This window comes from Dryas octopetala, chromosome 4 (genome assembly GCF_963921425.1).
Source record: "Dryas octopetala chromosome 4, drDryOcto1.1, whole genome shotgun sequence".
Taxonomy (NCBI): domain Eukaryota; kingdom Viridiplantae; phylum Streptophyta; class Magnoliopsida; order Rosales; family Rosaceae; genus Dryas; species Dryas octopetala.
The window spans coordinates 23,289,646-23,302,995 of record NC_141369.1 but is presented as its reverse complement, the minus strand read 5'-3'; the positions used below and the strand labels follow the sequence as shown (position 1 = coordinate 23,302,995).

Genomic DNA, 13,350 nt, shown 5'->3' with positions numbered 1-13,350 from the left:
CTTTTGGAGGGTAGGGATTCACTTATTTCTAAGCTGAAAGGCAATGCAGAAAATTACAGATTGATGCAAAGCTTCCAATATTGATGAAGAGAATAAAGTATGTCAGGTCCCTAGGGGATTTCAGAAATAAGCTTGGCTTGTATAGGCTTTGAATGATTTAATAGGCTTCAGCACTGACCTGGTTCACTTGCCCAATACTTTGAGCCCAATAACATAATCTAACCGCAGATAGATTGAGCCCAAGCACCAAGAGAAGCCTTGATCCTTTGGAAGTTTGCATGACCCATACACAAAAATATATTGTCAAGTACAATGAAGTGAATAACAGGCGTCAACGTTCCCTGTGCTAGTATGCAACTAATACCCATCAGCAAAAAGCCCAAAACACATAAGGAAAAGAAAAAAACAACTTGTAAATATTAATTCAAGACAGAAACTTGATAAGTCAGCCAATTCTATATATCTGATATCTGAAGATGAAATGAACTGTTCCATTCTTTGACAAAAAACAAGAATGACCATAAGAGATTCTCCAAAAGATGGATCCACCAGAAAGTAAATTTCCAATATTTGTTCCAAATGAGACTTCAATTACAGTGTTTCTGCGGTCAAATTTTTCTATAACCTATGGCTGTTTTGGTAAATCACCAGCTCCATTTGTTTGGTAAAGCTTTGGGACAATGCTCCTTTAATGAATACGAGCAGGCTCGAAATGAGACGCAAAGGAAAGCAATACAAAAATACAAGAGAATCAAGGTTCATACCTAAAGCTTAATGGAAGAGTTACAGGTTATGTTGCTGGTTTTAAAGGAATACACCGTACTAAGAACCCTGAGGTAGAAAGCCCAAGATGCACTAGTTTCAGTAATTGGTCTTTGGCCAAATGAGTGTTGCTCTATAAACTCCTGCACATTTTCAGCAGCAGCCAACCTTTCAAGATAGGCCCGAAGATCACCTGCAGGACCTGTCATATATTGCAGTTATTTTATTTATCCTTTGCCTTCAACCCAGCATATAATTGATACATGCTACCATTCAAGCAACCTAAGTGCACAGTAAACTCTAGGGATGGATGCATTATTTCAACAAAATGGTGTCCTAACACGGACTTTTTACTTATTACCAACAACTTATTGAAATTTTTAAGACCCAAAAAAAGCATAAGTTTTCTTCACTTATAAGGTACATATGAATATGGTGGAGGTTGCTGACAAGTCAATTTGTATAAACTTTTGAATAAGTTGTTTGTACTTAAATGATAACTGTATTTAAGTCAACCAAAGGATTCTAGAGATGATCTAGCATCAAGGTTTCAGTATGTCACAAGCATAACAATCGTGCTACTGCTAAGTTAGAAGGCAATTCTTCCAGCATATTTGTAGCCTTGTATGGTGCATGTACATTTTCTGGAAACATAAAGCAGTAATCGACCAATTCTTTATTACCTAATGAAGTGTCACTCCCTCCCTGAAACTTGTATGAATAAGGACAGACTGCAGTATGTGCCTATTAGATGAAAGTTCAAAACAAATCCAAAACAAGAATTACTTATTATATAAATGAGTAGCCCAAAAGAAAAGAAAAGAAAAGGCAAATCAAAACAAAAACTTACAGGATTAAGCAGGGCTTTGTAGGGAGAATCATCCAACAACAATGTATTTGATTCATTATATACACCCATCTCCCATGGAAGACTAGGGTCGTGTTTTTCCCAAATTTTCCTCAGTTCCTTAAAAACCAAGGTCTTGTGCCTATTTTCTAGAGTTCTAAACCCTGTTGCAGTGCAGTGGGATAGATCCTGCAAAACCATTATAAAATCTATCAAGATTTGCACAATTAGATGCAAGGAAATCACTGTTCGAGCTAATTTAAGTGAACCTGAGATGAAAAGTGTTAAAAGAATCTAGGATACCACCAGTCATTAGAAAATCATAATAAAGCTAGTTGCAGACTGGTAGAGGAACATGATTTTAGCAATTTCTACCCGCAAGAGAAAATGTGCCAATTCAAGTATTCATTGTTTGATTGCGCTAGGCTGATACTGCACCTACTAAACCATTCAATGAAGGAAGCTCTTTTTCTGACTTAAGCAATAGACACAGGAAAAAGACTAAGACAGAGATTTGCTTATCAAAAGAATCAAAACCAATACAATCCAGGGGCTATCGTGGACCAAAGTGGCCCGAAAATCTTGCATGCCTTTAATAATTGGGAGATTATCGAATTTAAATTATCATCCCAAAAAGTAACTGAGGGTATGAGCAAGTAAGCGAGGTTGACTCAGGAATGTTATCATAATTTCTACTCCATAAGGAACTAGATGACGCACAAACACTCCACCAAATGTTCAGACAAAAACCTGCAAAAAAATCAATAGAAACAGAACAGAAGTGCTTACCCAACAAAACAGCAACTTGTGCTTCATATCACCCATCAGATAATCAATTACTCTTTCCACAATTTTCCTTCAACAAATTAATAGGCATTCTGTGAATAATTATTCCTAATACCAATTGATAACAATCAACATATTGCTAAAATAAAGGAGAGGCAATAAAAAGAAAAAGAAAGACAGTTCTTCCAAAATCTAAAATAAATAAAGAAATTACAGCAGTCTATAGGTTACTTGGATCTTGAAGACCACACACCCACTTCGAAACGCTCAAAGCAGAACTTAAGAAAATCAAGATAGTAGGGCCTCTTGAAAACTGAACAAAGAAAGTAATGGTGCAATTAAAGGTGAAGAACAGATAAAGCATGAAAGATTTAAGGTAAATAATAAATAAAGCATTAAAGATTATAAGTGAAAAAAGGGTACAGAATTAACTCTCACTTGCTCTTCCTGCAATTCGTGTGTCAGATGTGAAACCCTTGGGAGGAGGAGAAACTATATCAGCAAGCAGTCCATTTATATCAAGAATAAGAAGCTTTTTCTCCGCATGTCTTATTGGGGTTCTCGCAATTGAGCTATGTGAGATCCCTGAGTTGTTGTCCTCTTCATTCATAGTTTTAACAGATCCTGATGAAATAACTAGTACTTCACTACTTCTTTCATCAGATAGACTTAAAGTTGACAACCTATTCATAGGATTAGTGTCACTCTGGCAATATTCCTGAGGCAGATTATGAGTTAGACCAGTATTTTGCAATATATTTGGCTTCTTCTTCCTCCTATGTCTCCTTCTTGTTTTCTTTTTCAACACTTTACTCAATTCCCCAGGATTTTTGGTTGTCTCCATACCTGCCTCAGGAATTCTAACAAAGGAAGACCGGGGTGCTGAATTTGCTAAGAGATTAACTTGCACTTCACCCTTGGTCATTGAAAAGAAACTAGTATTCCTGATCATATACTATTATCTTCTTGAACCGAATGTTTTCTACTATTCGCCTAACTAGGTCAGTCTCCACACGTTTTATAGCACCCTTGATCATTCCCTTTGTCTACTTGCCTGCAAGTTGTGCACAGTAGAGACCAAAAATGAGCTTCTAACGAGATGAGAAAAACTCATCTTCTACAATAAATAAATTCACACACATACACTGTACACTAGTTTACTAATCTTGATAAGTAAAGAAATGAACATGAAAAAAGATTGGAACTTTGTAACGAATTATATCACCACAAATTGTTGTAATTCTGCAATGCATTTAGTTTTATTGAAACCTTTAAATGGTTAGCAATAAAGCTAGAATAATTATATGTTTGATTAACTTTTTTTAAACTCCAACTCCAACTAGGCTGAACATACTTTTAGCGAATGTCTACAACAAACTTCTGCTTCTCTCAACTTACAAGCTCCAAGAAGCAACCAATTTCCATCTCTTTAGGCCCAAATTTTATTCCTATATAATAATATATTTCTAATTAATACCATCCCGCCAAACCAAATGAACCAGATGGGTTGTATTCGAATAAGCTAAGTTTCAACTTTGGCCTTCTTCAAGTTTAAGTATATATATTTTAAACAAAAAAACAGAGCTTTGAGAAGAACGAAGAAAGATTCATACAGAAAAATAAAAACCCAGCAAATAACATTAATTTGGAACAGAGCCAATCACAGTATCAAAGGTAGTACGTTATTATATTGTATTCTTTTGAATGAAACTACGTCGTTGTATGTAAAAAAATCTCAGAATTTAGCGAGAGAGAAAGAAAGTTCTGACCTTTGACATTCAGCATCGCTGCTGCGAATGAAACAGAAAATTTTGACCTTTGAGTTCGAGAGAGAGAAAGAGGAAGACAGAAGTGGTCGTGACTCACTCGTGGGGCGGATTTATCAGAAACTTGGGAGATTTCGAACGAGAACTAATGACCACGTTTCATTAATCAATCAATCAACGCCAACCCGCAAGCCCGTCTTAGCCAGCCCATTGGGCCGTCTTTCTCCTGTCCATGTAATATATGATATAAGCTAAGCCCTATAAGGCTGTTGTATATACAGCATTGGGCCTAACCCCAAAAGCCCTTTACATTTTTTTCATCTTCAAGACTTCAATGAATAGAAATGTGGATCCTCCATCTATTCATCTCTTTGATTTTGATTTTGTGTTTATGTCTAAAAAAATGTTGTGATTCTAAATTTATATTTAATTATTCTTTTAAAAATAACCCTTAAATTCAAACTGCTTAACTCTTAGATAACATTGTGAACATAATTACAATATTTCAATACTTAGCAGCCTATGTCCCCGAAATTTCTCATATAGTAGTATTCCACCACTAACCCACGTACTTCTTGAGAATTGAGATGCACGAGGGACTATGATGATTGATGCATGAAAAAATCAAATATTGTATGATCCAGTACTTTTCAAATGAGTATGCTGTCGATCCTAGCTAGCAAATGTTGGACCACATGAATTGGATTTGATATTGAAGAAATCTGCTAGTCATTTAGAAATACCTATATATGAGTACTTTGTGTTCTTTATCTCAATAACCATGGCATTAGCCCTTTTTTTTTTTCTTGTACGATCTGCTTTTTGGTCAACCATATATGTATGGTATGAACTAAAATGATCAGCTAGCTCATTTCATGTGATCAAATCTTTTAAAGTCGAGCGTGTTGCTTTGCAGAAGGGTTACTAGGATCATGTGCATATCATGCACGCCATGATTATATATTGACATGCTTTTTAATTTATATATGATTGTTGTGCAGCCTACTTCTGCCTATACATATCTGCTGACTGAAGCTATAGCCTATAGCTAGCAGATAACATATGCTTTGCTATGATGCCCAGCTTGTGCATTCTCTCCAGTTGCAAAACCCCAAAAGGAATCAAAACAGAATTGGCAGTGGTCCTAAATTTATGTGATTACTTGTGGACAAACTTACCCATTCTCAGACTTCCTTCCAAGCAAAATAATATTGTCATAAACACACACACACATATATATTTTTCTATCTGGGAGAACTAGTATTGTTCTCTGTGTTTTTTCATTGTTATTGAAATATATGCAGCTGCTATATATGATCCATATATATATATATATATGTCAATTGGGACAAGTACTAGCTAGGAAAGAAATTAATTAATAGGCCTGCATAGTTGGTAAGTAATATATGTCTATTTTCGTCTTGATCAGTTGGTAAGTAATGTCAAAGTTAATCTGTAACCACTACTTTCCACCACCCCCATGCATGCCTTGCTTAAAAAAGATGCAACAATGTCAACAAGTACAGGAGCGAGCTATAGCTAGCAATCTCCAATTAATTCAGGACCCAATTAACCGACTTTATTTATATCACAGCCAAGCCTCATCTACCTACTCATCCATCATCAAAAATAAAGAATTTTGCAAAATTTAGGGGATAATATTGCTAAAACATTGGATACATACATGATACATAGAACTTGGATAAGTCGATCTTCATTAATTTAATTTATTACAAAAATATTACCTATATTTTTGCAAAATAATTAAGATGGATATATAAATCGATTTTAGCTTTTCTATATATTGTTCATCATAAGATAATCTTTTCTATACAGAGACACTCTGTTCTCAGTAAATATTCATAGATTGAGACTTTGAGTCCATGTGCTGACTCATTAACTAGTCTTTTTATTTTTTGGTAAGACTCATTAACTAGTTTGTGTTACAAGATATGCATATTTAAAATTAATTTTATATACCAGAAACCGACAAATCATGGGTCCTAGAAATTGTTGTATTGTCAATTACAAGGAATTGGTCATTGAATTTGCCTTATTGCATTGGCAAGCTGCAAAGCGTATATAAAGCTACTAACTAATTAATAGCATATATCGATGATCTAGACAGGTAGATTTAAATGCTCACCGGAAATGCTAACATTAGTCTCATTCCTAAAGGTCATTGTCATGTTTATTATAGGCATGATTGTTATTGTCTAAAGTATCAGAATTCTTCAGACTTTAAAGGGGTCTCCAACTTAAATTTTAATATGATCAACTAACCTAATAAATTGTTGGCAACCTTAGCTTCCAATCTGATCAACTATTCAAACTCCATCTTCACACGAATCCTAAGCATACAAAAGAATTTGACTGATATTCAAGTGAACAATCCATCACACAACTATCTCACAGATGAGATCATATGCTTCTCCTAGCTATCTATAGACTATAGGCCTACCTAATGGGCTAAATTAGGTTGGGTTTTTGTTCATTTAATTATTAACATATTTCATCGTCATTAAAAAATAAAAAATTTATTAAATGGAACATAAGTGAGGTGAGGCCACAAATACAAATATAACTCCCACTTCACCTTGTCACCTTTGTGAGAGTGAGTGTTAAATAAGTATATAACATGGAGGCCAATAGAATTAAAAATCCATTAGAAGTGGTAGGTATCTAATATATTATACCAATTGGCAATGAACAAGGACATACGTCACATACATAAATATACTTATTAATTAGTGTTTTTAAAAGACACAATCATTTGTTATTCAATTTATGCCTGTAAAAAATTCTAAATTCCACTTAATTGTAAAAAATTAGACTAATTAATTAGAGTGACTACTTGAACCCAAAGTGGAAAGCCCAAAGTTGTTACCGCGTTCCACAATCTGTATATATAAAGGGTCTGACGAGTGTAGGAGTTAGAGCCTAGAGTCTAGACTATTCTATTTGTACCCACCCACTTAGCCCACCTTCTCAACTCAACCCTGTTCGTTCTGGCTAGTCTGTGTCTATGCCCAGTGTCTCCAAACTGACATTCACCACTGCCACGACACCATCACCTTCCCCTTTAACGCTTCACCACCTACACTTTCTCTCTCGCTAAAACCACCCACAACAACCCAACAACCCGTTTTACTCTCTCTGTTTCTCTCTACATGCTCCACCAAATCCAATGGGCAACCTCTGCGCCATCCTCGCACCCAAACCAGTCAAGAAAAAGCCTGTAAAGCGCCTCCCAAACCCGCCGCCGATATCCAGTTCCAGCAACCGGTGGACCCGAATCCGATCCTCCCGCAAAGAGAAGCTCGACGACGCTCTGCTTCAAGAACAGGCTCTCGCCGCCGCGATTCTGTTCCAGCAGCACCAGCAGCAGAACGGTTCTCTGCCGTTCGATCGCTCTGCTTCGCTCCGGTACCCGAATTCGAGCTCCAAGAAGAGCAACAACGCCTTGCCCCGGAGCTCAAGTTCTCGGGCTCGGTCCCTCACCGACCCTCTCCTCCAACCTCACCAGCTTGTCAACCAGGTGCGGGTTAATAATGGGTTTTGGCTGAATTTTCTTAATTTGGATTTTAAAGTTGGGAACTTGGAGTAGTTTTGGAGTTAATATGTGGTTTTCTCTATTGGGTATTTTGCCATATAGCATTTGATCATGGAATTGATGAGGTTCTAATGTTGTATTGCATGGTGGGTTGGTTGGTGATTATGATGTTTTTTGAATTTGCTCTCTTTTTTTGGTAAAGAAATAATCATGACTTAAATGTATAAGCTTGGTTTTTGGATTGTATAAAAACTAAAAATAAATTTTGTATTGGGTTATTTTCATCTCCGAGACGGTAATATTCGGCTGTTATATTGTTGTTGTTTTATTTTGTACATCTCTTCACACACGTCCACAAGCACATGCGTTCTATCTGTATAAGTGTTATATGACTCTATTTGTCTGTAAGATAATGGAATCGAGTTATGGTATGTGCGAGATCAGTTACGGCTAATTACAAGCTAATTACAAATCCGTTAAGGCTAATGCTCTGAATAATTCGCCTAAGGAGGTTTAATAATAACACTTACATTTTTAAGGCAACCATTGATGAATTTCTTTTGGTTCCTCACAATTTTTTGTTTTGATAGGATGTAAAGCTTGATGATCTAGAAACAAACCATTTTGTCCTTGTACATGGAGGTGGCTTTGGCGCTTGGTGTTGGTATAAAACCATAGCACTTCTAGAGGAGGGTGGTTTTAAAGTTACTGCCATAGACTTGACTGGTTCTGGAATTCATTCATCTGATACAAACAGCGTTACAAGTCTTTCACAATATGTGAAGCCTCTTACTGATGTTCTTGAAAAGCTTCCTGAGGGAGAGAAGGTATATTCAGTTGCTTTCCAATTATTTCCCAATTCCTAATCTTGTTTTGTTTTTATATATGCTGCTGTTTTAGCTTGGATTTTTTTTACCATGGCATCTCAACAACAGTTCACTTCCAAACTTCACATAGATTAGGTAAAGTCAACATGTTGTACTACTTAACAGTTCTTGTATTCATTGACTTTTGAAAGGTGCACAAGTTGTTGATAATTAGATATGGATTGTATACCTATCAAGATCTGTAGCATTGTTGTCAAGTTTGTGATTTGGCACTCCTTCCAGACTTTATACTAGCTCGATCATTTTCAAAGTTAACCATATGAACAAAACTAAATCAGCTTGATTGTATTATACCTACTTGTACTTGCAGTTCAGTCACATGTAAACAACGTATTTGGAAGATGAACCTGATGGACAGGTCAAATTATCTATATTTGGAAGGGTAACACTGGGATGTACTTCTTGCTTTTGAAAACCTATTTTACAGAGCTGTATATGGGTCTCAGTTATTTTGTCAATAGATAATGGTCATATTGCTGTTAGCTTTGTGTATAGCTTGGGAGAATTATTTGCTTTGCATTTTATGTATTTAGGGTTAACATATGAGCTATATTATTGTTTGGTACAAAAGCTAGTATAATTCTTTTGAGTATATAATTTCCTCTATGTTTCTTTCATTTTTATGCTATGCAGGTGATCTTGGTGGGTCATGATTTTGGTGGTGCATGTATATCATATGCAATGGAGTTGTTTCCATTTAAAGTTGCAAAGGCCATTTTTGTTGCTGCAGCAATGTTGAAAAATGGACAAAGTACTCTCGATATGTTCTCCCAACAGGTTTTCCCTCAGCCTTTTATCTTTGAATTTGCTAAATCTATAATTTGCACTCATGTGATTATGTGAATGATTTTCAAATTCAGAAATTGGTAGCTCTTATGAAGAATATTGAATAGAATTGATAAATACTAGAATTAGAAACCTTAAATCTGTGTAGAATGATTTGCTTCTCAACATTTCTCTTCTGAATCTAATAAAAAAATCATTTCTCTTCTGAACCAATGTCTTCTGTGTGTAATTTGCACTATCATTTTGCTGCTTGTCCTGTCAATATGTACTACAGGATAGTCATTATTACATCTGATATGGATACCTAACAGTGGACCCAAAAACAAAAATTATGGATACCTAACAGTAGCTCTAGCTCAGAGAGATGGGCTTTTGTGAGTGCTGAAGTCCTATTCATGAGTATCGAAATTCTAAACTGAATGTCCTATATAATTTTTCTACGGGTCAATTGAGTGACTAATACTTAGAATTATTGCAGGCCAGTACAGATGATCTTATGCGACAGGCTCAGATATTTTTGTATGCAAATGGGAGTGATCAGCCTCCAACTGCTATTGATCTAGATAAATCAATGTTGAAGGATTTGTTATTCAACCATAGTCCTGCCAAGGTACGTCTTACTTTCTTCAATAAGCCAAACTACTGATGAAAAACATATGGGTGATTAAATAGGGTGTTCAATGTATTTTGGACTGAAGCCTGCCAAGTTGTGAATGTGGGAACTGTGTGTTTCTAGTTTCTCCAATTTTTCCCCATCTTGTTTGGCTAATTTGTTTTTCCTTCTCCTGGTCTAGGATGTTGCATTGGCATCTGTTTCAATGAGGCCGATTCCATTTGCCCCAGTTCTGGAGAAGCTCTCACTTTCTGATTTGAAATATGGATCGGTGAGGCGGTTTTATATAGGAACTTCAGAAGACAATGCCATACCTGCCGCAGTCCAAGAGAGCATGATAGAAGCAAGCCCCCCTGAACAAGTCCTCCGATTAAAAGGTGCTGATCACTCACCTTTCTTCTCAAAGCCTCAAGCCCTGCACAAGTTGTTGGTAGAGATCTCAAAGATTGCTTCTACTTAGAAACACTTTTTTGGCTAGATGGCTTCTGGAGCTCCACTGGCATGATAGAAATGCTGCTGGAATCATCCGTAATTTATGCAATTGAATTAGATAGGATTGCAAGTAAGCATGTAAATGCACATAGGATTAAAATTGCGTTGTGCTAGTGTTGATTTCATAACATGAGATATGTTGACATGTTCTTTGGGTGTTTTTTCTCCCATGGGACTGGCTGGCTGTGTAAGAGATGTTCATATTTATGTTACTGGAAATTCACATTTCAACAAGTGTACAAGAATATGCATTTTTCCCAATATTTTGTTGGGCTCTTGTTGCAATGATACTCTTTTGATTTCTCTTTTAGATCATGTGTTTGGGCCGGAACTTTGTTGCAGAAGGATTGACACTGGAACAGTAGTAGGTGGCTGTTTAGGCAGGGAAACCAGTTCTGTGACTTATATGAATACCTCCAGTGTGGACTCAAATGAAACTTATAATTTACTGAGTGAACATCCAAAATGCCAATTGGCATTTCGCTTAATGTATAATAATCAATCCTATTGTTGGAAAAAAGAAGATATTTCTACAAGCGAACATGTGACATTGACAACAGTTGATGGTGTCAAGAATTTAGCAAAAGAGCCATTGTGTTGAGTACTTGAGTTTGCTGCAATAGACAGCATGACGCCAAAGGCTGAAAGTCGAAACCTTTGCGTAGAAGACAGAAAAGTGGGTGTGAATAGATAAAAGAATGAAGGTCGTGGAGACATGTAACGATGCATGCACAGGAAAATTTCCAGAATTCCCACATGCAGACATGGTTGAAGCAACTGAGACGTTAACCCTTTTACAGGTAAAAGTGAGTTGCCGAGTTGGTAAGCAAGTCCCCACTCACTTTCTTTATAGCCTCTGGCCCCTCTGCCTCAGCCTCACCAACAAGCAAAGCAAGTTTGCATCCACACTGATCACTACGGTGAGCGCGTAGCACTGAACCATTTGATCCCTGCAGAGCCACGTGAGTGCCATGACTTCTTTTTTGGTTCGACAGCCAAAGCCCAACTGCCTAATTAGCCAAACCAGTGGTATTGCCAGCTCGGAAATTGACCACGTCTCTCTCTTTCTTCAACTTTTAGATGAATTTAAAACGTTGAAGAGCATATAAATCCGGAAGTTATTTGGTTATCTGCTCTCCTCACACAGTCACACCTCCCTGTTGCTTGGCAGTTGGCAGTTGGCAGTTAGTTGGCTCCAAAACAACACTAAGTACGTACGCCCATCTTCCTCTTTATTTCTCTCTATCGATCCAAGCTTCAATTTTTTTCAGATCCATCTCCATAGCTTTCCTGTAAATGCATTCTTTGTTTGTTGCTCATAGTCTCATACATACATACATACATACATACATAGTTTTCCTTTAAATTCTTAATTATTTGTTTCTTGTGATTGATTTTCTTAAGCTGGGTTTAATTTAAATTTGCAGGAGATACATAATGGGGCGTGGAGTGAGCTGTGGTGGTGGACAAAGTTCATTGGGGTACTTGTTCGGAGGTGGAGAGACGACTGCTAACAAAGCACCCCCACCCCCAGCTCCTGCAAACAACCCACCTCCTCAGAATGAGATCAGTGTTGCTGCCGCTCCTGCTACAAAACCAATTGATAACCAGATTCCAGCTGGCATTCATGGAAGTCCCACCAACAATTACCACCGAGTCGATGGCCAAAACTGTGGCAACTTCATTACGGTAATAATATGTAATTAATAAAGTAATCTTGCTCGCTCTACTTAATTGTTTCCTTGGGCTTAATTGGTTTTGTCCCGTTGATTATAATATTTTTGGAATGTCTTCAAAATGGGTGTTGTGTACGTATTTGGATGCGCACAGGATCGTCCATCCACTAAGGTTCACTCTGCTCCGGGCGGCGGATCTTCCTTGGGTTACTTGTTTGGTGGTGGTGGTGGTGGTGCTGGGAACTGATTCTAATTGCTCCTAACAAATGCACCAGCAGCTGAATATTAGCAGGGGATGATATGTAATGTAATTAATGATATATATATATATATTTATATTTATATAATCCATAAATATCATTTACAAACAAGGATGTAATGTGCATGTATGTTGGGATTGATTCTTTCGTTGGACTTGGGGATATATGCATGGCCGTGGATTGAATACATTACCAAGAACTTGGATGCATGATTCACATAGCGGATGAATACACCATCAATTTAGCAGTAAACATCGTTGTTATGTAACCAAAGTCAAGCTTTATCGGCTATTTTTCAGGGACTGATTTGGACGGGCACAACCTCAAGCCTTCGAGTTTTCAACGATAAGTTAATGGAAAATGTTAAAAGTTTTAACTTTTTTTTCTCAACATTTATTTTCTACTTTATGTGTTTAGGGTCAACATTTATTTCTCAACATTTATTTTCTCAAAATAATGGACATGATACTTATTTTTCTTTTTTAGTTTTATTTTTTATATTTTAGTGTCCAATATATGTATTGACATGTAAGTTGAGATCTTTGACAATACTGATTAGAGCACTTGGAATGATTTGTTGTTTAAAATTCAATAAAAGAAAAGGTAGTGACTTAACAATTAATTTAAAAGGTTTATTTATAAACTTTTTATTAAATTAAAATAAGATTTAATTATATGGTGACGATTTTCACACTAATTTTGTACATTTGCACTTTTTATTTTTATTTTTTATGCCTTAATAATTGAACAAATAAAGAAAGAATAATAAGGAAAAAGAGTGCAAGTGTACATGATAGGGATGTGAAAATTGCCAACCTAATTAAAAGACTTTTTTTTTTTTTTAAAGTTTTAAACTAACTCAAGAGAACAAAAGGGGGCCAAAAGAAAAAGCCTTGATAAAGCGGCCCACTTCAGCCTTTTA

At 36.4% G+C, this 13,350-nt stretch overlaps 3 protein-coding genes across 5 annotated transcripts; 2 read left to right on the top strand and 1 right to left on the bottom strand.

Moving 5' to 3' along the window:
- Positions 1 to 437: 437 nt before the first annotated feature.
- LOC147288450 (uncharacterized) lies at positions 438 to 4,271 on the bottom strand. Of its 2 annotated transcripts, XM_086241505.1 has the most exons (7): positions 4,165 to 4,271; positions 2,834 to 3,449; positions 2,627 to 2,708; positions 2,399 to 2,465; positions 1,613 to 1,798; positions 1,446 to 1,506; positions 438 to 964 (listed from the first exon to the last, which is right to left on the bottom strand). In XM_086241505.1, the coding sequence occupies exons 2-7, from the start codon at positions 3,345 to 3,347 to the stop codon at positions 765 to 767; spliced, it is 1,110 nt and encodes a 369-aa protein (XP_086097631.1). In that variant the 5' UTR covers positions 3,348 to 3,449; positions 4,165 to 4,271; the 3' UTR covers positions 438 to 764. The 2 variants fall into 2 exon arrangements, with proteins under 2 accessions (XP_086097631.1, XP_086097632.1); XM_086241506.1 differs by lacking the exon at positions 1,446 to 1,506.
- Positions 4,272 to 7,114: 2,843 nt separating this feature from the next.
- On the top strand, positions 7,115 to 10,726 carry LOC147288449 (putative methylesterase 11, chloroplastic). Its single transcript, XM_086239923.1, has 5 exons — positions 7,115 to 7,699; positions 8,305 to 8,541; positions 9,235 to 9,378; positions 9,866 to 9,997; positions 10,182 to 10,726. Exons 1-5 carry the CDS (start codon positions 7,349 to 7,351, stop codon positions 10,458 to 10,460), a joined length of 1,143 nt encoding a protein of 380 aa, XP_086096049.1. The 5' UTR covers positions 7,115 to 7,348; the 3' UTR covers positions 10,461 to 10,726.
- Positions 10,727 to 10,885: 159 nt separating this feature from the next.
- Positions 10,886 to 12,879, top strand: LOC147288448 (protein SPIRAL1-like 3). Of its 2 annotated transcripts, none has more exons than XM_086239924.1 (3): positions 10,886 to 11,702; positions 11,920 to 12,181; positions 12,323 to 12,879. In XM_086239924.1, exons 2-3 carry the CDS (start codon positions 11,930 to 11,932, stop codon positions 12,413 to 12,415), a joined length of 345 nt encoding a protein of 114 aa, XP_086096050.1. In that variant the 5' UTR covers positions 10,886 to 11,702; positions 11,920 to 11,929; the 3' UTR covers positions 12,416 to 12,879. The 2 variants fall into 2 exon arrangements, with proteins under 2 accessions (XP_086096050.1, XP_086096051.1); XM_086239925.1 differs by lacking the exon at positions 10,886 to 11,702 and adding an exon at positions 11,750 to 11,784.
- Positions 12,880 to 13,350: the final 471 nt, after the last annotated feature.